The following is a 26,000-nucleotide window of genomic DNA, read 5'->3' on the forward strand; positions in this document are numbered from 1 at the left end:
AAGCTTGCGCCCCAGAGAGGTCCCTTTGGTGCTGCTAATGCAGCAAAAACAATGGGAGAGCCAGCAGTTACAAGTTACTAGCCTCTGCAGCCACACCAGGCACTGTGATTCTCCAGCAGATTGACTTCACCACTGGAGGTGCACTCTATTGTCTTTTGAGATAGATGAATGCCAGGAAATACAGGTAGCTACTCAAAGTACCAAAAGGAATTATTGTGAAAACAAGAACTATTCGGTGCGTGTGTGTGCGCGCCATATTTTGTCATTGCTCAAGTTGCCTTATTACCAAAGTCTGGCCCATTGGTATGATCCAGGAACGTCATATATATTTTCAAGAATATTCCAACACCATATTATTTACACCTTTAAATAGACCATTGAGCCTTATGTAACAATGAGGCATTGAGTGGCCTTCTTTAGGCATCTTGTGATTTCTTCGGTAGAATTAAAGTGTCATTGCTTGCTGCTTGTTGCTTTAACCACTGTATCTTTCTTCCACAATGGCTGTCCATTAAAAACCCCCACCTCTGCCTGAAACCATGCCAGTCAGTGTGTATTAGACTATCTTTTTGGGTCAAGGGCCGTATGTTCCTGGGGAGAAAGTGGTTGGGTAGCACATACTAATGGCGGTGTCCAGGCCCAAAACAAAAAAAGGAGAAGATACACCCCACAACTTCCTCTTTCCCCCCTTCATTAGTCAGCCATCCATTCTCTCTCCCCCTGCACCCACTCTCTCACACATTCACAACAACAGACATCTTCATTCATCTCTCTCTCTCAGAGCTTGAGGGGCCACCCCAAAGGAAGTGGAGGACCATAAGTGGTATAGTCAATACTGTGGTATAGTCAATACTGAGCTAGATGGATCTGCGATCTGACTTGACTGTGAACCAGCTTCACATGTTCTCTGTATGCAAAGTAGGTAAGCACCTGAGTATATTGTGTGTATACCCACAGTGCTCCTCTCTGTTTCTGTTGCTTCAATTACTTTCTCATGTGAATACTTTGTCCACTGACATCACACAATATTTTTACTGAATGTTAGAGGGGCCTGATCTTGAAGATTTCCTCAGGCCTCCCAGACCTGGCACTGCTTCTGCCGAACATTGAAGGCGCTCCAATCTGTAACCCCATAATATGGGATTCCTGGCTCTGGGTGATTGGCTACCCTTCCTGCTGCTGTTGCATTCTTCACAGACCTAGTGTTATGCCCTCAGCTTTTGCTGTATAAGTGGCTGAAATGCTCCCTGCCTAAGTAATTCCAACTATATTCTGCTAAATGTGAACCAGATGTTTCCCTGACCCCCTTTTGCTCTCAAGTCAAGCTGCTTCTGTAGCTTTTCATAGGCAGGCATTCAGGTGACTGAACATCTTTCCCAAGTTATCAGTTTATTCATTCCGGCTTCACAATTGCCATGAAAATAAGCCTATTAGCAGTGCTTCAAGTGTTGGCTTCACACAGCACTGCCTGATCAACCAAACACTTCTCTGTTGCTTTAAGCTACCGATTGTACATGCTATAATATCATTATATAAAGAAAACTTACGAAAAACAAAATATATGTGCAATTTATCAGATATATATTTATCAGCACTAGGGATTAGGGAACCAAACTGGATGCCAACCATGTGTGGGAAGGGGATGGTGGGGGCAGGAAAACTGTGGGAAAGGTTGAACATTTTGAAAGGGAGAAGGGTTGACTTTTGCCTCTTTGTAGTCAGGGGTAGGGGTGAGTGAAATAATAACCTAATATCCCACAGTAAAAAAACACCCCCAAAACAGATGGTACCCAATCACTGTGTTTCCTGTGCAAAACTCCTCCCCTTTCATTTTTGGCTGTGCAAAAGACTCTTGGAAAGATTTGCCCTTCGTGGCTCGCACAGACTAACATATAAAAGCTGTTAGCAGCTCCTGTAGCCAGCCGCTAGAAAGCTTGCAAAGTTTCTCTCTCCCTCTCCCTCTCTTTCTCTTTGACGGTTTGTAATAAGACACACACTTCTTTCTAAGGGTTCACACTAGAGCACAGACAAGAGCTGTTTAACTTGGAAGGACAATACACTAGGCTTTTTGGTTCTGCAAAGAGGTAAGCCATTGAGCTCTGTCAGTTTGCTTTGCATGCACTTTTTTTTATTAATGCACATCCTATTTTGCTGGACTCAGTTATTAGCCGTACGAGTGAGATACTGTGTTTCCATGTCTTCTCAGATTTCTTGTCTATCGCTTTGCAGCTGAATATTTATTGCGGGTGTAGGGTGGGGGGAATGAGTGCAAAAGCACATTCCTAATCACCAGGATGGATGGAGCTTTCATTGTCAGGCTATTAGATGCTCTATGCTGTAGTCAGATGGCCAGTAATAAATCCTGTTGTATGTTATAGGGCAATGTGTGTATATGGTTGCTAGGCAACTTGAGACAAAGCAAGGCATTATTTGACTCTCTGGAAACATTATAGTTTGAGTTACCTTATGTAGATGACTAAACAGCTGAAGAGCTAGGTAAAAATACTATAAATAAATAAACTCAAGGTTGGGGGAAACTCATCTGAAAGAGAAAGATATTCACATTCACCCCAGTCACATTATTTAACCATTTTCCCTTCACAGATCTTCTGCTTACCATAGTGAGTTGAAGTAAATCTTTGCTCCCCACCCTACCACCAGGGCCCAAAATGACAGTAATTTCTGCCATCAGTGGCACCCTCTTGATTTCCATTCTCTGTGAAACAAGTGCAATAGAGTCACACAACTCCACTGAGCTGTTCTTGTCAGCCAATAATTACACAGACGCTGGAGTGGCCTTGAACATTCCTCCGGATTCTGCAAGCCCTCCCAAAACCAGGAGGAAACGATATATTTCACAGAATGACATGATTGCCATTCTGGATTATCACAACCAAGTCAGAGGCAAAGTCTTCCCACCAGCATCTAACATGGAATATATGGTAAGTAGACGTTCATTTACTTCCCTACCCACTCCTGAACTTTAGAAAGTATAAAGCTGATGTTTCATGCTACTAAACCAAAGTGGCGCCAAACCGGATGTTGTTGGACTACAACTCCCATCAGCCCCAGGCAGCATGGCCACTGTCCAGGAATGAAGGGAGTGGTAGTCCAACAATGACTGGAAGGCAGTACATTGGCTACTCTTAATATTACACTATGTCATTTCTCCCCCTCTCCTTTCCCACCCTCTTTTAAATTAGCTTTTGAAACCTCTCTAGAGCTTTGAATGAGCAGAATAACCCAGGCCACTTATGACACAGAAATTTGGGATAGGGTATAATAGTTGCTGCCATGCCACTATTACAGGTCTGTCTTCAGTTGTGCATATTCTGAATGTCAGTAACCTCTTGCATTAATGCTGCATTGTTTGTATCACTGCAAGGTGCAATATACACTGATGGTGCTTTCTCTATGAAATACACAAAAACAATCAGAAGCAGGGGTGGAGGGGCTTTTCAATCTTCTTTGCAATGGTTTATCTGAATGTAGGGTTCCTACTATACCTAAAATAACAGAATGACCTCCAGATGTTGTTGAATTCCAGTAGTCATCATCTCTAACCAGCATGGCAAAATGGTCAGGGAATGAGGGAATCAGCACTTCACCCATAGTTTAGTATCCATGCTTTAATGCTCCCATGGTTTTTAAGGGTTAAACATAGCCCTAAAAACCATGGCAATATTAAAGCATGGATATTTTTTTAACACTCCGGTTATCATGATATGTTTGTGTGATACTTGCGTGATACTCTCTTTTGAGAGAGAGAAAGCCAGGAATAAAAGGAAGTATGTTAACATTGCTATGGGACATATTAACATTGCAGACTTGAACTGCCATTCCCTCTTTCCAGGAAATCATGGTGCTTGTGGTTCTGTGAGGGATATTACTGATCTGTAAAAGAGAATTCTCATCCTGTTCTGCAAGCTACAGTCTCCAAGATTCATTCTTTCTTTTTTTTAAGGGAGAGAGGGAAAAGTCATGGCAATTACCTAATGTGAAGCCAATAAAAGTTTGTAGTGGATTGGCTTAGGTTAAATTCTCCTCCACTGTACCTGACAATGTAGGCTATTGTTCATGAAAGCTCATGGTGCATTTAGTAAGTGCAACTGTGCCACAGCACTTTTGAATTTTCTTCACCTTGGTTCTCTCTACAGGGACAGCCCTCTAGATGTTTAAGACGACAACTCCATCAGCCCAAGCCAGGATGGCCAATGGTCAGGGATGATAGAGGCTGTAGTCTAATAACATCTGGAAGGTCACAAGTTTCCCATCTCTACCTTAAGCAGTGGTGTAGGAAGAGGGGGCGGGGGGGGGGCGGCGGTCCGCCCTGGGTACCACTCTGGGAGGGGTGACAAGATGGCCGTCCATACACGTGCTGTCCGTATGGGCTGTCTCTCGCATGGCGACTCAAGCGGCAGCCCGTATGGCCGCCATGCGCAAGTGGCAGCCCGTATGGACTGTGCATGCGCAGCATTCCTTACGGGGTGTGCATGCGCAGGATGCTGCAGATGCACAGTCCATACATGCTGCGCCGCCCCAGGTGCAAGAGAGGGTTCTTCCGCCACTGAACTTAAGGACTAATAATATAAACAGATATAAAAGATTCAGGACGAAAACAGAGAGAGGGAGAGAAGGGATCAGGGAAGAACAACTTTAAATTGGAATTCAGCACAAAACCGCCTAGAACGGACCATCCTCAGCTTATCTATGAGTTGGGATATAGATCATAGATTTCCTGCCACCTTCTCCTACCTCCTTGTCCCCCACAAAAGGCAGCTAATTTTGCATCGCCATTTTGAGGAGCACATGGCACCGTTTCCTTGTGGTTGAATCTCATACTGCAGCAGTAACATCTATTAATTATAGGGGATTGCCTGGTACTTTACCGCTCCCATTCAAGCTGCCCTGATGCCCCACATGACCCATCCAACCCACATGCTCACCAGATATCTTTTTTTTATGTGATTGTTTTCTTTAGCTTTGATATTAGAAGAGCATCAAATATGCAACAAAGTAAACAAGAATAGAATGACTTTCTTTGGCTGAAATCCCTCCTTCCTGCCTCATCACCAAAATAACCACCCCATTCCCAGAAAATATAAATTCCATATACAGTGTTGTACATCCAGGTCATTCATCTTCTTCCTACAACATCACAAGAGACATCAGGGAAAAATATGTAAAACACACAAACACATGAAAACGGGGATCAGAAAGAGCAGGAGATAATCCCAGTGACTGAGCAAACATGCCAGTAGCCCAAGTGTTTAGTCAATGCATTCTAAGGATGGATTCCTGATTCCCTCCCCTCCCCCAATGTTTGCAAAGCTTGCTGTCTTGTATAAGCAGTCTGTGTCTTGGAAGCCAATTTTACCATTTCCGCCATTCAGGTTTGGATTACCTTTGCTGTCGAAGCTTTTCATACCAGACATTTGGCAATAAGTGCAGCACGCTGGAACCAAGCTTGCTGAGAGCCAGGAAATGCCCATGTTCTTGGAATGCAGCCAATCATTAAGTTTGTGGATTCTAAGGGACCAGAATACCTTGTGGTATTGACCCAAAAAATTTCAGGACCCAACAGAATCATCAGCTGAGTGAGAAGGACCCAACCTTAACTGTATTCCCCACAATGTAAACTAGAAGAAAAACTCTTGCTTAACAAGAGTCATGTTGATATGCAAGGAAATGGTTGGTTGAATCAGTCTTGTAAATCTAGCAATTCCCATAGTTCTCTCTATGCATGAAACCCTTGCAAATATATAATTGCACAACCAGATTTAGAGCTCTGTTTGCACATTAAAGATTTGCTCTTCCTCCCTCATTAAGTTATAATGTTGGGATTGGAGGGGGGGGATGTCAGACAACAACCCAATGTTCAAGGATAGTGGGAAGGTGTTGAGCGGATGTGCAGTAGCCCTGCTCCTCTTTAGCTGCCACCATTGCAGGGAGTCCTGGCATGTGCTGTCTGTGTAGTAAACTAAATGTACAAATACCTTTCTCACTCACTCTGAATGCACAGATGTGGGAGTGAGCTAGCTCTTGTGTCCCAGTGACCCATCTCTAGCATTCCTTGAACTTGTTGAGAGGTTGTATGGTAAAAGGTAAAGGTAAAGGACTCCTAGATGGTCAAGTCCAGTCAATTCGACTGTGGGCTATGGCACTCATCTCTGCTTTCAGGCCGAGGAAGCGAGCGTTTGTTTGCAGACAGTTTTCTGGGTCATGTGGCCAGCATGACTAAACCGCTTCTGGCACAACGGGACATCATGATGGAAGCCAGAGCATTTGGAAACTCTGTTAAGCTTCCCGCCACAGCAGTACCTATTTATCTATTCAAGTTGGTATGCTTTCAAACTGCTAGGTTAGCAGAAGCTGGGACAGAGCAACAGGGGCTCACTCCATCATGATCTAGCTCTCCAAAATTTCAGACAGAAGTCTTTCCCAGGTCCACCTGGAGATGCTGGGCCTTCTTCATGCATCTGTTCTGCTGCTGAGCTACAGCTCAGTGAAGCACTTCTGAGGGTACTTCCTTGTGTGTCCTCATTATTCCTACCTGATGCACAAAACTTGTAGCTGACAAGATTTTTATTTGATCTTACAGGTGGTTATGAGGTATGGGGAAAGAGTTAACTTCCAAGATATGTTGCAGTCATGTTATTTAGGATTTTATAGTTTATGACCAGCATCTTAAGTTGTCCCTGGAATGCTTCAGGAAGCCAATGCGCACTCTGGAGCACCTGCCAGTAATGTGATCCTGCCATTCTAGCCCCCTGGAGATGAATTACTATGTACTACAGTAGCTCTACATATAAAATTTCATTTCTTTGCAGCTTTCGGTGAATGCATTTTAATGTAACAAATAGGCTGGCTCAGCATAAATTCTGTTACCTACTGAGTAAAGAATTCACATAGTTCTGAAAGGGCTATTGTTTTATTATACAAGAATAATGTTCATCTTAAAGTTACAGGAGCATCTTAGATGGCCACGTATTGCTAACAACTTATCAGCAATATTGACTTATTTTGAGAAGAAAATTCAGAGGAAGGAAGGAAGGGCATAATTCAAACTTAATTTTAATAGGTGAACCTTTTTAGGAATAATTAACATATATAATATCAGCGGAGGTTGTTTTTTACTATATATAATAAATAAGTAAACAACAACAACAACAACAACAACAACAACAACCAAGCAAATCTTCCCTTCAGGACTAGGAGGTGGTGCTCCAGTGTCAAGTTGTCTTACTCATGCTTCCCCATCTGAGTTCTGGAACTGGGCAGTGCCAAGAAAATCACTTCAAAAGCAACAGTACTTTTCACTGTAGAGTTCAGGAAATTAATCAAGATAAACACTGGAAATGAAAAGGGGGGAACCCAGAACTATAACAATGGATATTTATTTAATCGATTTTGGAGAGAAAATCTAAATTACTTGTTCTACTGCTACAATTTCTTTTCAGTCTCCAGTTTAAGATCCACAGGATTCAGCATCTCTATAGGAAACTATAGTTTCCTAACTACATTGCAACACTCATTATTTGAATCTTGTCCACTATTGTAGAGAGCTTCACTCTCTATCTTTCACATCATGGTGGTCAATAGTGGGGAAGGGGGAATTCACTATGTGATGGTCAATTTTCATCTGGTGAAAGTTCTACTAAACAATAAGGGAAGGAGAGTGGCAAATGCATCACATAAAAATATAAGAAGAGCCTGCAGAATCAGGCCAATGGCCCATCTACTCCAAGATTCTGTACTCACAGTGTCCAAGCAGATGCCTGTAACAAACTGGCAAACAGGACTCAAGCACAAGAGCATTCATTTCTCTTGTGGCTTCCAGCTACTTAACTACACAGAGGTCTTAAGAAGACACTAAAAATGGCAGACCAATTAGGGGAACAACAGCATGTCCCCAGTATGCAATTATTATTGGCGTCCAGTACCATCACCTACAATAATTCTGCAGAGGAGTCTGTCCCCTTTGGGATTTCTACCTTGCTGGACTCAATGCCCTCTTTGATGTACAGAGCGACACCACCAGGTTTCCATTTTGCTCACTATATCAATACTATCCTCTAGCTCTTTCTCCTAGAGAAAGAGTTCCATAAGCTTGGCACCACCAAAGAGAAGGCACCAACACATGCAATTATTAACCTAGCTCCCAAGCACTTTAGTTGAAATGGCATATATTTTGTATCTCCAATCACACACGATCCTTCTTGGCATAAATTCTTACTGCACAATCCTGCCTATGCCTAGAAGTATGTAATGGGATTTACTTCCAGGTAAGTGTGTCTAGAAAGTGCAGCCTGAATGAGCCTTTAATTTGATTATAAACTATCCATGTTTCACTGAAAGGTAGTCATTGCAAGTGACACTGGATCCCCTAGCATATTTTGAAGCTCAAATAGCAAATGTCACATGCAGTAGTTAGGAACACATTGTTCGTGCCTACAAATGTGCTGCGCTGAAAGGTCACAAAATGGGTTTGTATTCCAAGGCCACTGGAAAAGGACAAGCCTTCAGAAAATCACAATTGCATGTTTGCATCAGTTCAGTCTTAGGGACACAGGAAACTGCCTTGCATTAGATCAGACTGGATGCTCATGTAGCCCAATATTGTCCACAGTGATGGCAGCTGGTCTCTAGATCTCAGGCAGAGGTCTCTCACATCACCTAGTATCTGATTCTTTTCACAGGAGAACCTGAGAACTGGGCCCTGCTGCATACAGATTATGTGCTTTACTGCTTGGGGCTCACTCACACTTCCGCTTGGGTCTGAGCAGTTCTCTGCTTGTCTCATGCTTTCTAGCCATGAGTCCAAGTGGTTTTGCCTTTGCCCCACTGCTTTCCCCTGGAAGACCCACTCTTTAGTGCTGAATCCATTAAAAACCCAATTGGCATTTGTTCCAATTGTGTGCTAAATTGTGGGTTTTCCCAAGGTGGGGGGAGTGTGGTGGGGCAAATGGAAGTGTGGACAAGTCCTTAGATAAAAAACCTTCCCAGCTCAAGTTATGATCTTGCATTCAGTTATGGTTGCATAAAAGACCCTCTGAATTGTTACGAACTAAAAATGCACACTAAATCACAGGCATAGGTTCACTCCACTGAATAGCCTTAGAACCTTGCAATATTGTTTTGTACACAACAGTAGGTGGCAAAGGGCTGGAAACTGAATCTTGCCCTACCTCCAAGTTCCTTTGTTAGCAGATAAGTAGACTTGGGCACAAGGGGTCTTGTGACATGTTTGAATTCTGTACCAATTTACTGTTAGTCACTCAAAGCTACTCTAAGAAGTTGTGTTGATGCAGAACCTGGTGGTTCTACTGCCTCATCTAACTTTCAATAATGTGTACTGTAGTATACAGAGGACAAGATGTGATGTGGCACCAGCACTCAGAGTTGTTCAGGAGCAAGGTCAGAGAGAGATGGGGAAATGGAGCTACAATTTATATAGCTTAGACAATGGCTCTGTGGACTTGCACTGCCAGCCAAATATGAAAGAGACTGCAATTTTGAATAATGTATGGAAATGTTAGGTCCAAGGACATTGCTTAAGTAATGTCTGAAGAGCTTGCATTCATCTAGGAGCCAACTACTACCTAGGTAGCATATGCAAAGCACAAGTAGCAGGTGGTTTGGGCTCTACAACACCCAGGAGAGCTCCCAAATGACACTTCCAGGAAGTCAGCTGTTGACCCGCTAGAGTGCAATGCTCTTTTGAGCCTTTATATTCAAACAAGGCCTGAAAACTGTCAGAGTGCTGCTTCTCAGTTCTAGGAACAACATGCTGGCCTGTGTTGACACTGAATGGTCTTGGACTGTGAACTATGCCCAGCTAATCAGATACACAATAGACAGTATCAACCATGCAATAATATCAACCATGCAATAAAATTAATCCCATTGAAGATTAACCTCAGTAACCACCATACTATGTTGACTCAACCTTCAAACCACAGAGAAGGTGACCTTCCCATTTTTTCCCCATAAACAAAAAAGTACTTAATGAGTGAGGAAGCTCTTACATAAACAAACCTGCTGTCAATCATCCTGCAGTTACTTCGGGTAGTTTGTAAGTTAATTATTGTGCTAATCAAAATGATGGGACAGGGGAAAAAGAAAAGAAGAGACGTGTGAGTGAAGAAGAGAAATACATTGCTCAGCCAAAGATTTCAAATATTTTCACTGCAGTGATGCCCACTGCCAAAGTTAAAAGTTACTGTTCAACTTAAAAAGAGGCTTATCTCTTCAGCAGAGGGAAACTGCTGTGTCTGGCAGAGGAAGGGATTTCTTGAAAGGAAATCTCTTGTGCATTCATGCCTCTTCTTTAGATCCCAACCCAGGAACCCACTGGGTAAAATCCTTGTCTCAGCGCTGCTTTCAGTAGCTCATTTCTATATTTGAGATTTGAAAACACATGCAGGGCAGTAGCCAGGAACTAATTGAAAGCATACGTCTTCAAAGTTTTAGAATACCAGAGGCAAATATTATAAACGTGTCTAATAAAGATCCTGGGACTTTCTCTGCAGGCCACTGCTTTTTACTGACATGTGACCATTCTGACATTATAAAGTCACAGCTCCTGCCTATGGCTTTTTGTGGGATAAATCTTTGCTTACATTTCCAACATGCGAGAAAGGAAATGCAACATCAGAAGCAGCCGTCGGTGTGCAATGTCAGCCAAGAAACATTAACAAGGTCATAGTCATGTTCTTATCATTGCTTTGCCTTGATTTTGGCCAGACTGTCAAAGTGAATGTTTCCAAAACTGAACCTTGACTGGGATATATATGGATACATTAAGAGCACATAATGTCTTTAACATCACAAGATATGCATCTGTTTAAATGCATAGCTATGTTTTTGAAAATTGGCCAGGTCCCTATGAAGTTTTTAATAGTGTATTAAAATCTGAGAACGTGTAAAAAGCTGTAGATTTTTCAACTGACTTCCCTTCCCAGTCCCCCCAAATGATATAATCCACATGGTGGCTTTTTTTGCAGCAACCGGCTACAGACTGAACTAAAATTCTTACTGGAAATGTTTTTAAAAAATCAAGCCAGGAAATGTGTTAACAATGAAAGATCACAGAGCAGTTTTAACAAATAGACATTGGAAAGGATCTCCTTTTAGTACAAAGCGCTTCCTGAACTATTAAAAAAGAAAGAAAGAAAAAAGAAAGGAAGCAAGCAAGCAAGGAAGGAATGGCCTAGTTTGAATAGCTATGGTATGAGTGCTTCACTCCAGTTCTCCCGAAAGTGGTTGGAGGAATATCTGATTGGAGGAATATGTACCATATGCAAATTTAATATTTGTGGAAAGTCTTTTAAAAGATCAGCCATCCCAAAATAAATGCAGCCAGATCCCTTGTGAAAGGCAGACATCAGAATTAGGTGTATATTAATGATTTAGTACCATTACTGTCTGACTATTCCCTCAGCTCTGAATGTAGAAAGATCCTATCAAATGAGATTCTATATTTGACATATCAAGGAGTTCAGGACTGTGCACCGAAACATATGGAAACTATTCCCCTTGACATCATTAATTCACTTCCATATCTGAAACAAAACAAAGGAATATTGCGGGTTTTGAGCTATTTAAGTTAACAACAGAATATTCAGTGATGCCACAGGATAAAAATTGCATCCAAAGAATATAATTCCTAGAAATGCTGGGAGACTAATAGTGGAATATAGAATTAGGATTTGCATGATGAGTTTGGCAAGCGCTAAAATCAATCTGTAAGACTTTGCAAGAGGGTTATTCTGCTGATGAAATAACAGAGGTTTTGTTTAATTCAACACAAGCAAGGGAAATTTTCAGAAGAACTCCATAGAGCATGGCAAATACAGTGCCTTGAATTTTGACAGGTAGAACATGAGAGGTTTCCATCCAGGTCTATGTGCCATCATGCACAGACCACTGCCTCTTGGTCTTAGTTCTCACTTTGTGAAATGGAAACAGCAGTAGTCAATCACACAGGATTAGAAGTAAGCACTGTGCATGTTTTGATAATAAAAGTTAAGTATTTTAAAGTAGGGGACAGGGCTTCCAGATCAGCTTCATTCCTAACTTGGTACTGTACAAATGCCACTGAATTTAGTTCGAAAAAGAAGCCTAATGCTACCAGTTTGGGATAGTGAAATGTTCATATTTGACTTCCAATAATTCCATTATTTTGTATGGATAATGGAAAATATTTTTAAAGAAGCAGCCTTTCACTGTTTCCATCTTTGTGTTCACACACACACATGCGCGCGCGCGCACACACACACACACACACACACACACACACACACACACACAAAATGACCAGTGTTTAACAGCAGTCTGCAAATGGTCTCGGAAATACACAACATATGACATTGTTTCCCCCCTGTGCTTAACTGTGAGCCCTTATAGCTATTGGCTGAAGTGTTGTGATGTCCTAGAATGGTAAGAAACTAACATTCTATATGTTGAAAGGAATGACTCCATTTTGGAAGGTTGGCAAACATTTCAAGGTCTATTAAATATTATTTTGGGATTGGGAAACTATAGGCTGCATCCAACTAAGTTTTACTTGGAGTAGATGCATTGAAATTAATGGACCTGTGTTAGTCCTGTCTATTGATTTCAGGAGGTCTGCTCTAGATACAACTCATTATTTATTTTCAGCCAGATCTGTTGACGCACACTTCCTACCAATAATTGGATGGAGTGTGAAATAGGACTAGAATTAGATGTCTGAGAATAGTTTATTAAGGGGAGGGGATTTCTCACAAGTGTAGCAACCTCTTGCTTGCATACATACATACATTTTTATAAGTCCAGAAGTGAGGTGGTGTATGGGATTTTATTCCTGCTGCACATCAAGACAATTTATGCATGGCAACCTCAGTGGATGGATACCATTGACTTGAAATATTGAACCAAACCTTTGTTTATAGTTCTTTAATAGATTACATAGTTACTAATCTAAAACACACACATGCAATTGCTCATAGAAAAGTGCCAATTGCTAGCTGATCGCAGTATTAATTCATTTCTATTAGTATATGGACTTTCCAATAGATTACAAATGCAAGAATGATTTCTTTGCAAAGGGACAGCTCAGAATCCAGGTGATCTCATAGCTGAAATAAATACATAATGCCAGCCAAATCTGTCTGTATAAATTTCAATGAGCTCATGTGTTTTCATCACTTAGTATGCACTGAAAAGGAGAGGAGAGGCATTTTCCAGCCATGGGTAAAAAGCAGGCAGATAGAGAAGTGGTTTCCTCTATATTAAATACTTGGCCATATATGGTGATTGCTACATAGATTGCATGTGTCCATTGAACTGCTTAAAGAAACAAAGGTCCATAATACAAATGGCCAAGAAAACATCTCTTTCTACCTGCATTACATAGCAGACTGTGGTTGGATGGTGGTGTTAGAGCCAACTTCAGCTGCAAAACATCTTGTACCCTATTTGTTTTCCCAAAGCTGTGGCACAAATGCTTGTCCACTGTTCATGTCAAGAATCTTTGGATCTGCCTACAAAGGCAGATACAACAATCTCTCTTTAGTGTCGCAAGATACTCTCCTTTAAAGTTGTCGCTGCCTGGATCTCCCAGTGTGTTCTTCTCTTCCTAAAAGCAGCTGTAGGGGAAGGGTTTTAGATCAGGTCATAATGTAAATGGGGTGTGGTTAACCCTTTCCCTTGTGCTAATTGATGCAAAATCCCTCCTCTCTGAGCTGCTTAAGCAAGAAAGGTGTCTGTATTGTGCTCTATTCCCACCCACCCCTTCTGGAGCCAACAGCAATTTCAGAGGGTTGTTTTGCATCATGGAATCCATGCTGGAGAAAGAGTTTAAAAAATCCCGTCTGCCTTGCCACAGAGCCCAGTCCAAATCTTCCTGCCATGATATATGGCATGTGGGAGATCTAATCACAGAACCCTTGCAACATGTGTAGTTTAACCCTAACACTATTCAAGCACTATTCATTTAAAGCACTTTGATTCTACCTTAAACAGTCATGGCTTCCCCCCCAAGAATTCTGGGAGCTGTATTTTGTTAAAGGTACTGAGAGTTGTGAGGAGACCCCTACCCCCTCACAAAGCTTCAAGTCTCAGAATAGCTCTGCCAAATGGATCACTGTGTGGTGAAAACATTTCCCAAGCACCCTAGAAATGACTGCATATTTGGATCTGATTATTCATGTTATGTCAGTTGGGAAGGGCATTCCAGAGATTACATCAGGTTTATTCACACCCAATATCATCCATATACTTTTTTTAAACAGAGGGACATGATTTATGCATATGGACTCAAGTGCCTTGGAATTGGTTTCCTTGACTGAAATGAAAAACCTGTGTGTGTGTGTGTGTGTGTGTGTGTGTGTGTGTGTGACCGGATGTGCTCAGAATCCTCCACGCCACCAGGGGCAAACAACAACACATAGGATTGTAAGCTTGCCCAGCAAATAAACGTGATGATTCCCCTTCAGATCTCCCCCCCTCAATGCACCAATGTCATGGATAAAGCTGGCAGGGGCAGAGATGCTGGGAGCAGGTGTACTGCACACAGCCCCATAGCTCCCTTCATATATTGAGTTTCCAGTACGTTTCTGAGCAGAATTCAAAGTCTTGGTGCTGACCTTTAAAGCCCTAAACGGCCTTGGTCCAGTATACCTCAAGGAGAGTCTCCACCCCCATCGTTCTGCCCGGATACTGAGGTCCAGCGCTGAGGGTCTTCTGGTGGTTCCCTTGCTGCGAGAAGCCAAGTTACAGGTAACCAGGCAGAGGGCCTTCTCGGTAGTGGTGCCCGCCCTGTGGAATGCCCTCCCATCAGATGTCAAGGAAATAAGCAGCTATCCTCTTTTTAAAAGTCATCTGAAGGCAGCCCTGTTTAGGGAAGCTTTTAATGTTTAACAGACCATTGTATTTTAATATTTTGTTGGAAGCTGGCAAAAGTGCCTGGGGAAACCCAGTCAGATGGGTGGGGTATAAATAATAAATTATTATTATTATTATTATTATTATTATTATTATTATTATTAGGCAAATGCCAGAAAAAGCTTATACATGCATAGAATTAAGCCTCAGGGGCCTGCCAGACATCATTTTTATTGTGCATTCATGATGATTGGTGCTCATGATGCTATCGAGGCAGTCTCTTGTGATCCCATGTCCAAGACTATTTGCACTTCGGGTGGTCATACTGCTTCCAAGCAATGTACACCCTGTAACTTTCTGCTGAAATCCTGTAACTTTTTTTTATCACAAATGTTCAGGTTTGGAGTTTTTGTCACACTTTTGTTGTGCCAGAGCACCTCCAGGTAGCAATTACATGGTAGCATGGGTGCAGCACAGCGGAACTAAAGCAGAATAATTCCATCACCAATGCACTAATGTTGTATCAATAGCATCTTGCAGAATACACCCACAATAAAGCACCCATTTAGAGGGGTCCTGAGTTAGCTGAGTCACCACCATCATGTTTGGTCGATCCATCAGGCTTGTGTAAGAAACACGGCAGAAGTGACCAATCTGATTTAGGGAAGAGGGAAAGTTCTGCCACACCCCATGCAGTTACCTTCAACTCTCTCTGTTTCATTTTCAGTGCTGTTTTTATAGAAAAAGAGGTGCTGGAACTCCCCACGAATGCCTTCCTTGTTCTCTTCTACAGTGGTACCTCTGGTTAAGAACTTAATTCATTCCGGAGGTCCGTTCTTAACCTGAAACCGTTCTTAACCTGAGGTACAACTTTAGCTAATGGGGCCTCCTGCTGTCACTGTGCCACCGGCACATGATTTCTGTTCTCATCCTGAGGTAAAGTTCTTAACCTGAGGTACTACTTCTGGGTTAGCAGAGTCTGTAACCCAAAGTGTTTGTAACCCGAGGTACCACTGTAATGGCAATGGAGCCCACTTGAGAGGTGCAGAATTCCATTGAACTCTGGCTGAAAAAAGCCCTGCTCCCACTTAACGCAATGCAGTTAATATTTTAGAACTCCCCACCCTGTTTCTATGTTCAGTATTACTAAAGAATATGTATTTTTCCAGGTGTGGGATGAAAATCTAGCCAAGTCTGCTGAAGCATGGGCTGCCACCTGCATTTGGGACCATGGCCCTTCATACTTAATGAGATTCTTGGGACAAAATCTGTCGGTACGGACTGGAAGGTGGGCAGATGACTTGTAGCATATCTTCATTCAATGTATTTTGGCAACAGTTACCCTGATGCAGAAGATTCCTGAGAACACTGGCACAAAAGCAGCCCCTTTCACTTAGTTAATGAGCCAGCTTCACACATGCAATAGGATCCAGGCACAGAGCATTCCTTTCCAGTGAAGTAAACAGAGAAGCCTATTTGTGCAGGAGTACTCTGTGTACACTGGAGCACATGGATCAGCAATGGGGTCTGACACAACGCAGTGACTGTTGCTATTTTGGTAAAGAAAATTATTGCGACGTGGGTCCAAGAATACATGATATACAAATTAGGCAAAGAGATCACTCTTTAGTTGTTGTAAATGTATGCAAATGTTCACATTTCATTTTTTAAAATACTGTTTTATTGTTCACCATTTGGAAACTTCTAAAATTTTAAAAAATAAAATAATCACCTTCACAGCTCTGTCCATCCAGCAAAATCAGAAGCTATATAAATAACAGATTATGTATAAGTATCAGCAACACTCTAGCATCAAACAGAGCATGCATTTTCTTCAGCATGTCCCAGGGCTTATTCACAAAAATATAGGTCAGTTTTTCAAGACACCATGATCATGGAAATCGTAGTCACTCTGTAAGAGGCCAGAGCATACCTGAGAACTTGATCACGCGGAGGAAATAACCACAGCCTAATATCTGTCTTATGCACATCAATAATGCTGAACATTCAGAAATGTCCCTATCTCTCTGTGACTTCAATCACACCTAGGTATCGATCTATTCTCCAGCTGGTGAAGCCATGGTACGATGAAGTGAAAGACTATGCATTTCCGTATCCTCAGGACTGTAATCCAAGGTGTCCGCTGAGATGCTATGGGCCCGTGTGCACACATTACACCCAGGTGATTTGAGTTCAGCTTTTCATACGTCAATATCATGCTTCAGTTCAGTGCTCGGCTCCCTATGCTATCTGTGTTTCTCTCCACATTTGACTCTAACAAATGGATATTAATCTTTCTTCAGATGGTTTGGGCCACTTCCAATCGAATAGGCTGTGCAATCCACACATGCCACAACATGAATGTCTGGGGGTCAGTCTGGCGACGAGCTGTTTATTTGGTATGCAACTATGCCCCAAAGTAAGTAGCTCTCTTTTCTTTTCACCAGCTTTCATATCAGCATGCAGGCTATCTGACTGAGCTGACTCATCATCTTTTTTAGTAGTGCAACAGAGCAAGAAGAGGCTGGAAGCGCAGATCTGGGGCTTTTTTTCACAGTATGAGTGATGATGTCATCTGCCAGAGGGCAAGGGCGGATCCTCTTTGCTCTGGACAGCAAATGAGGAGATAATGGCACTTTCACATTTTTTCTGTCTACTCTCTTCTATCATATGTGACAGATGAGAGTAGAGCAAGGGTGGGTAATCAGACTCTGAATACCATTGACCCCTGAGGGCACAGTCAATGGGCAGGGATGATGGGATCTGTAATACAGCAACATCTGGAAGGACATGGGTTTTCCAGCTTTGACAGCTTCTCTGCCCCTTCTGGGTGGCAGGGCCAGGCAGGGGTTCTTCTTCAAAGCTTGGCATTCTTGGTTAGGTGGCCAGGCTTTGTCCATATGCTTCCAACCCTACATTCGTAGCCATGGGGCCTAGAAACTTGAATAACATGAATATCACATCTGGTTATGATACTATTTCGTATCAAGCACCAACTCTGTGATTTCTTCTTCTTCTTCACCGAATCACACAATAGACTTAGCCCTACATACAACAACAACAACACGTTATTACGGTCGTAGATTAGCATAAGGAGGGAGGGGTAAAATCATTTAAAAAACAACATCACATTTCTTTTATTAAAAAAAAAACTAAAAGGAGGTAAAACAGAATATATATATAAAAGTCCATAAGAATCCAAAAGAGATGAAGAAGGTCTAAAACAAGGGTTAGGAACATCAGACAAGAGTGAAAGAGCGCAAAAGGCTAGTATATATAAGACCACAGCTAACAGTCTACAGAGTACTCCAATATTAGTACTCATTATATCTAGTTTGTGGCACAGATCATCTGAGCGCTGCTGTGCAGAATCTTTAGCCCTAAATAACAGATAGAAAACTAAACCTAATTGATCTGTTGGAGAGATACTTCAAACAGTGATTCTATGTGCTAATCACATTATTACTTTTATTCCTCAGGGGGAACTGGATTGGAGAAGCGCCATATAAAGTAGGGGTGCCGTGTTCTGCTTGCCCTCCCAGTTATGGAGGATCCTGCACTGACAATCTTTGCTTTCCAGGAGTAACATCAAACTACTTATATTGGTTTAAGTAAAATAGTGCAGCATCCCAATAACTATTCTGGTCAAATGAGACTGTAACAAAATATTGTATATTGAACTTTGCACATATTGTATGTAAATAATTTTAATAATATTAATAATAATAAATGTACTTTGTGAAGTAGTTTGAATAATTAGATTTCTGGATGTGGCAAAAATCCTCTTCAGCCCTGCTTAATTGACAGAGTCACCCTTCCAGATCACTGATAGGCAGAGAGGGATATCATATATTTACAAAGAGAAAGAAAAGGAAGCTATAGAAATGGCAAGTAATGGAGTGATCCACAAACAATCTCAACTAGGGTACTTGGATTTAAGGTAATGAAATTCTGCTTCCTTAAATGTCATTGGGAATATATTTTCTCATCTTCAAAAACTCCACCATTACAGGGTTGTAGTGATATGCAATGTTCTGAGTTTTACAAATGTCTTCTAGCCAAACTGGCAAAATAGATGATATGTACAAATCAAGCAATTTAAGGAACGCAAATTAACTCTGTAATAGAACAAAATCACCTATGAATTATTCTTTTGTGTGTCTGTTATTCTTTAGAATGAGAAAAGCAAGTGCATTTTGGTAAAATAATAATCATAATGTTTGTAAAAAAAAAGGGGGGGGGGAGGCCTTCAGATGATTTTGTGAGGGAAAATTTACTTAAACCTTAGCAGTGTATGTTTTATAAAGGGTTCTTGTTCCAGAATCTAAGCAGTATTGAGCAAATGTTCTAGTTTATTTTTCTTCAAAGCATGCACGTTACTGCAATTGTGGCCTGGTGCTATGGACTGGTTTTATCTGTGAGAGCACAAATAATGGAAAACATTGCTGCAGCAAGTAACATCCTAGCCATGTCAAAAGAGGCAGAACTTTCTGGCTATGCCCTTCTTGACATACCTTTTCTGACCAGATGCTCATACCTGAAGCCATAAAAGTTTCTTTGGGCACTGCAGGGTGGTCCCTTTCCCCCTTGGATTGGTACTCCCTGTTGAGAGAGCAGACCTGATAGCTGCTGTCGTGCTGATGCAGGTCCCAGGACCACATCAAGATGTTCAGTAACATTAGATGGAGCTGTTAGGCTCCTTCATTCGTGGTAGAAAATTTGCTGCATTTGCCTTGTTCAGATTTGCTGTTCCCTATGACCAAGTCAGACTCTGTTCAGTACCTTTATCTTTAACTGGCTCTGTTCTGTTAAACTAGGTAACAGAGTTGTGAGTGATAGTTGTGGTTGAACCTTTGCAGTCATATATCTGAATGAAATGCCAGGCAGAGGAAGCATAGATGTATTTGCTGCAGATGACCACAGTAACATGTGGATGTCTGGAGCTGGGGCTAGCAGCATGCAGATGCTAGAGGTAGGGCCAAGAACACAATACTGCCCCCCATAATTATGTAATATCCCTTTCACATGTTACTAAAGAGCTAAAGCATAACTGATATTCATGGGTGCAACATCAAACTGATTTTACTCTTGTGAAATAAGCTGTTGTTCTTTTTGTATGAATGATCTCCTCTAGGGAGAGGATGAGTGTTGAGAAAAATGCAAATCCTATATATTTTTAATATTTTTTTTGGGGGGGGGATAAGTATGACATTAAAAACGCAATACTTTTTTAAAAAACAGTGTTTATGCTTTCTAAACAGAACTAGTAACTGTAAATATATGATTCTGTAATGTAGCAGAAACTATTACATACATATGGTACTATTAACTGTTATTCTTCTACATTGTATGAATAAGCTGGTTCTGTGGAATAGCTGTCTTTCAACAGTTCAAGTAACAAAAGTTTTCTATTATCAAAGAGGTGCATAAGCTTTTTCACAGTCTACAACGATGGTGCTAAGAATGGGCGAAGGTCTGGCTGCATTGAAAGCAATGATTTATTTTTTTTAAAAAAAACACATTCCTTTCAGTGAAGCCAGGATTAACCCATTATAAACACACTGTTAAGTGCAACAGGAAACAAAAATGAGATAAGCTATTTCATAAGAGCAGCTTCGTTTTAAAAAGGCAGCAGGTTTTGGAGGGTTCAAAAAAAGTTCCCCCTCCACGCAGCTAGGAGACATTTCAATGCATCACATATTTGACTTATATGACTGAAGAATAGTAGGATGTTTTAAAATACTGTGTTTACCTGTAATCTTGTGTTACTTACTATCCGCTTTCGACTGATTGATGCCAGTGGGTTTTAAATTAGGTTCCTCAGAAACACAGAGATTATCAATAAGACGTTCAGTAGTGGCAGTCAAACTTTCCTGAAAGACAACTTGGGTCATCTCTATTATTATTGATCTTCTGTGATATAAAGGAAAGGCGGTTATATTTCGGGAAGAGCCTAGCAGGCCAGGTCAATGACTGATTGGCAGATGCATAGGTTCCTTAGCAGAACAATATGGGTCCCTTGGCAAACAAACTTATGTAGAAAACATTCCTTGACTATATGAGGTTTGAAAGTCATGGTTATATAATAGCAAAGTTGAGAAATATACATTTACCTCCATGGCCAGTATCAAATGGTGCTTGAGAGAACAGCTCCGTGTGAGGCTATGTCTTTTTTGCTAACAACAATGGGACAATTCTAGAGAGAGCTTAGACAACAATCCATCAAATATCTGGAGCAACAGCTAAACTGCTGTCTTGCTTCATTGCTGGCAAATACACAGTGTACAAAATTGGAGCAGCACAAATGTTGCAGTTTCTTTTTTAACAGAGGAGAAATTCTGGTGACTAGTCCCTGCGGTCTTTCACTGGAATTGCTATTTCTCTCAATGCCTTCATTATTACAGGGCTGCATGTTGATTAAGTTTAGGGTGAAAACTGATCAGTGACTTCCTGACTGGTATAGGCACACCATTGTAAAAATACATTTTTGGAACATTGCAATCTTTTTCTCCTTCAAATATGAAACAAATATTTACCAAAAAATGGGGATGGGGGGGGGGGAGAGGACTAGAACAGAGTAAACTGAATTGGACTTCCAGATGCATGGTGAATCAGTGGGGTCCCAGGAATAGGAAGTGGCTAGCTTGTCCAAAATGTTGTTAGCAGTCTAACACAGCTTTCACATGTTTTAATAATTACTTGAGTATTTTGGCTGATTTCCTCACCAAACAACAATTTTTGGTGCTAACATTTCATGCTTATAGTGTTAACTACACATGATGGTGCTAGAAATGTTTTCTTTGAGTGGTAGCTTTAATTTTGATATTACCAAATGTGCCCTGATAATTGTCACCTTCATGACAAGGAGAAGCAGATTGTCCTATAGGATACACAAAATCTCTTTACCAAAGCACTCTACATCCTATGACATCAACATCAGGTTGTTTAAATGGCTATCAAATCAATCTTTAGTAAAACAAATGAGATGAGAAAAGAATATAGGGCATGCAAACTAGTGGCTTAGGTTTAAAAGGGAACCAAATTGCTTTGGTAGAGTGCAGTACCAAAAAAATAGAGTGGTACTTAAAAAAACCAAAACCCTCACCTTTTTTGTAGGCTTGGAATTTATAACTTATTGATAGAAGCCTTTTGATTCATTTAAGAATGCCCTAATTAATCAGAAAGTGGTTGTTTTTTTTAAAAAAAACCCTTACTATTTTTAAAAAATATAAGTAGTTATAAAAACCACAAGAGGAATTCTGTCACACAGGAGGAAATGCTGAGCCTTCTGTTCATGCATCATCTAAAAAGCAAATAAAGTATTCATTTTGCTTCAGGACTATTGTTCTTACTCAAATCCAGATTTCTGCAAATTTAATTGATTGGCCAACCAATTACTTAACTAAGAATGGTATTGCTTAAGGCGGTTAAACCACCCCACCTGAAGCTCTGCTGGGCTCTTGCCAGCAAGGCAAAGTGAAGGCGAAGGTGTGTTGTTATTGTGCTTTTCTGTTATTTTCTAGCTTTGAAAACATTCACACTTCAGCCTTCCCATTGGGAGCAATCAGAGTAAAAGACTTAGACCAGCACTTAAGCTTGCCTAAATCTCTGCCTGGTTTGGGACCATGTCAGGTGTCTGAGATAGCTTTGAATCCTTTTAATCCAAGCCATTTCCTGTTCCTCCATTAGCAAACCCCGAAACCACCCTGAAACACCACCCTTTTGGGCCTTGTCAATGTTGGTTTGACCAGGGCACCAGAGATTTCCACAGGGATGGGGCAGGGCTGTTCTGCTACATGAAGGGAATAGGAGTCTTCTAACAACTCTTGGCACCCTAAACAAACTACAGTTCCCAGGGTACTTTGCAGGGGAAGCCATGGATGTTTAAAGTGGTATGATACTGCTTTACATGTGTATAGTGCAGATAGGGCCTGGCATAAACAAAACTGATGATTGCAATCCATCTGAAAGAATGAATATGAAAATGATGGCATATTCAAATAGATTTTTTTTTACCTTCTGCAAGAAGGAAAATATCAGTGGAACTGAGTATCAGTGGGATCACAATAATAATCAAACTTCACATTCTGAAGCTGTAATGGTTTCTTTAAAACCCTTGTTGACTATAGTGCTATAACCATATAAGTAAATGGTTTCAAGACTCTGGGCTTTATGTAGGGACATTTTTTACATTCATCATAAGTAACTGTAGCAGTCCTGGTCACAATGACCCAAATGCTCCCAAACAATGATAGTTGAAAGTAATAGGCAGCCTAGTAATAATAAATGTACTCTCTTTCTCCAAATTCAACATGCGATTAAATGGCAATCAAGCTGTTTCACTAAGCATGTTGTTGCCAGCCAGCTGAACAGCCCATATATTCTACCACTGATGGAAAATCATGCAATGATGCACCAAGGAACCCATAAAAACAACTATCTCAGATGTATTCACTGATAATACAGCAACCTGAGGTATATTAACCCATAAAGCTTGAGGCCGCTTAAAGTTGTACACCCGAAATGTTTTAAATGTACCCATAAACCTTGTGAATTAGGAATGCAACAAATACATCTTGAACCTGTATATCATAGATCAGATGTCAAAGGCAAATTAGGAATATGGTAAGTAAGTAAATAAATGGAATAGAGATCCATGCACCAGGGAGCTCTGGTTATCTGCGGCTCCATGAGAAGTGTGCACTTTGGGCCACATTCTGCTGCTACATGAGCAGCCCCGATAAACCATTGATTTTGGCTTTTGCTGCAAAATACTTAATATATCTCAGTTTGAACAGTTTGTTTGGGAGCAAGTGCCATGGTAGGGCAGTGCTATGGAGTGAACGAAAACATAATTGCTGCTCACCTGGAGGGTGCAGGTTTGCGGCAGGGTGCAGGTTGAGGTTTTGTGGGTGCACTGGCAGTCAGTCCGATTCCAGCAGTGTACTCATGCAACCCAGCCCCCACACCGTCCAGGCAAGTAGTAGGAACACAACTGTGTGTGTGTGGGGCGGGGGGCTCTGTGGCACCCGTCTACCATGCCAGCTCCTCCTGTTCCTTGTACTACAACAAATGCCTTGTTTGGACATCACCACAAACTATAGCTTGTCATGATGTATGAAGTGAGAACTGCTTTTCATTAGCTATGGTTTGTCTGAACTTGCCAGATTTGTAAACAATGGTTTGAAGTTGGTTGCTTGGGCATATAATTGGTGAAAATGAAAGAAAATATTTCCAGTCCTCCTTCATATGAATACTTGAGTCTGAGGAAGTGCACAAACCTGAGGCTTACTCAGGTAGCACTACATTACGGTATTACATCCAAACTCAGCCGATGTTATGAGGACGGCTTGAGGAGGACTTTCAAACTTGCTAAATACAATATGCTGATTGCTATCTGGAAGCAGCACTTAAAATGTATTTTTTATGTATTTATATGACAGAACATCTGTTTCCCTTTTATATTTCTGTAACCTTTGTTGGGTGTTCCCCACCTTTTAAGATTTCCTGAGAATAAAGTTCATTGTTTGACACGGGTGTTGCAATGAATAAGCTTATTTTCCCCCATATTATTATGGTTTTATTATGAATTGTGGCAAATATTACACTCTCTATTCTTGATCTTGTGGAAATATAAAAGTGTAGATGGTTTTGAGTGAATGTATAAGAATATGCATTTAAATAAAAATGGTCAGTATTTCATCAGTTTCATTGTTATTTTTGCCCCTTTGCACAAAAGTGTGGGATCAGTTTTCATTGGAGGAGCAGAAAATGCATGAACAAGCATGCACTATATCACCCACATGCCTTGATTGGGATAGGTGTGTGTGAATCAGTCCTGATTGGTATGAATCAGTGCTCTATTGAAAGCGTATTTTGTGTCTCTTCGCTTGTTAGTCTGCACATGGATGTGAAGGGCTGGTCTGCCAGTCAAAAGACAAATTTGGTAAAGGCAGCTTCTGAGGGGAAATCTCATTGGGGAAAACCTTAGAAGATGCAGATTGCAAGACTCAAAAAGGCTGATTCATAGTTAAATTTGTCAGCAATTGTAGCTGCATTTTTCCAGGAGCCACAATCACAGTGATGCCTTCCAGTTCCCTGCACATAAAACTGAATTTACACTCGTTTTTTTCATGTGGTTGTGTGAAAGAATGTTACAACTACTATGAACGAGGGTGAACCAGCCATCATGTTTCTTAAAGCGCATGCAAAATAAATATGCCTCAGAGTACCATTTAGTACTATGCCCAGATTCCTAATTAGAGCAGTTTTACATGCATAGGTTATATATGAATCTGCACCCAGTTTCTTGGTTGTGTGCCAGTCTGTAATGTTGTATTATTATAGCAAAGTAAAACTAAAAATAGTTTCAAATAACCCTTTGCTGTACCTTCAATTTTGTCAGTAATTATAGCAGCTAACTGATGACCAAAGCCAAGAATGTGATTCAGTGGGTTCATGAAGTAGGTTTATAATGCTGTCAAGCTGCAATAGGTCAGGTTCTGGACTGTTGGGTTCCAGCAAAGGGGGGAGGGGCATTGCTCTAGGCTGAAGCAGGATTGGGTTCCAGAGTTGGGTGTGTGGGGGGAGAGAGCCATGGGCCAGGAGGTGTAATCAAAACCACAAAGAAATCAATGTCTCATAGAGAAACCTGTATGAGGACCAGGTCAGAAGCACATAAGCAGTCAAAACCAGGCAACCTCTAAAGCAGCAAAACCAGGCATGAGCAGGTTCTTGGGCAGTGTCCTCACACCAGGGGCAAGATCCTCAGACTAAGGGTCAAGTTCTGGGGATACTGCTTTACAGGACATGCAGCACAGGGATTGGCCCTTGGGAGTGTTGGTACTACAGACAGTGCCTTTGAAGCACAGAGAATCATAACAAAAATTACAAACATTGAATCCAAAATAATACTATACAAACAAAAAACCCCGGAACATACAAAAAAAAACAAACAGAAAAGAAAAGGGAAAAAAACACAAAGGAAACAAAACTAAACAAAACAAAAACGAAAAAGCGCACATCTACAGAAAAAAACCATATCATTATGTACATAAACACAAATTGACTTCCTTCCTTTGTTCTAAGACCTCAAAAAATTTACTCTTACTGTATTGTTGTGTCTAATTAGA

General features: G+C 41.1%; 1 protein-coding gene across 1 annotated transcript; it reads left to right on the top strand.

The window, feature by feature from the left end:
* The first annotated feature begins 1,880 nt into the window (after window positions 1-1,880).
* Window positions 1,881-20,372, top strand: PI15 (peptidase inhibitor 15). The gene is made up of 6 exons (XM_079983204.1): window positions 1,881-2,084; window positions 2,605-2,942; window positions 16,038-16,156; window positions 16,918-17,050; window positions 17,172-17,287; window positions 18,348-20,372. Exons 2-6 carry the CDS (start codon window positions 2,670-2,672, stop codon window positions 18,481-18,483), a joined length of 777 nt encoding a protein of 258 aa, XP_079839330.1. The 5' UTR covers window positions 1,881-2,084; window positions 2,605-2,669; the 3' UTR covers window positions 18,484-20,372.
* The last annotated feature ends 5,628 nt before the right edge of the window (window positions 20,373-26,000 follow it).

The sequence above is a fragment of the Podarcis cretensis genome, assembly GCF_951804945.1.
Source record: "Podarcis cretensis genome assembly, chromosome: 7".
Taxonomy (NCBI): Eukaryota; Metazoa; Chordata; class Lepidosauria; order Squamata; family Lacertidae; genus Podarcis; species Podarcis cretensis.

What these genes read in the sequence shown, in the direction of transcription:
- PI15 (XM_079983204.1), top strand. Translation starts at nt 2,670, where the DNA reads ATGACAGTAATTTCTGCCATCAGTGGCACCCTCTTGATTTCCATTCTC. An exon ending in CATCTAACATGGAATATATG is followed by an intron (nt 2,943 to 16,037) that starts GTAAGTAGACGT and finishes GTATTTTTCCAG; the next exon opens with GTGTGGGATGAAAATCTAGC. An exon ending in GTATGCAACTATGCCCCAAA is followed by an intron (nt 17,288 to 18,347) that starts GTAAGTAGCTCT and finishes TTTATTCCTCAG; the next exon opens with GGGGAACTGGATTGGAGAAG.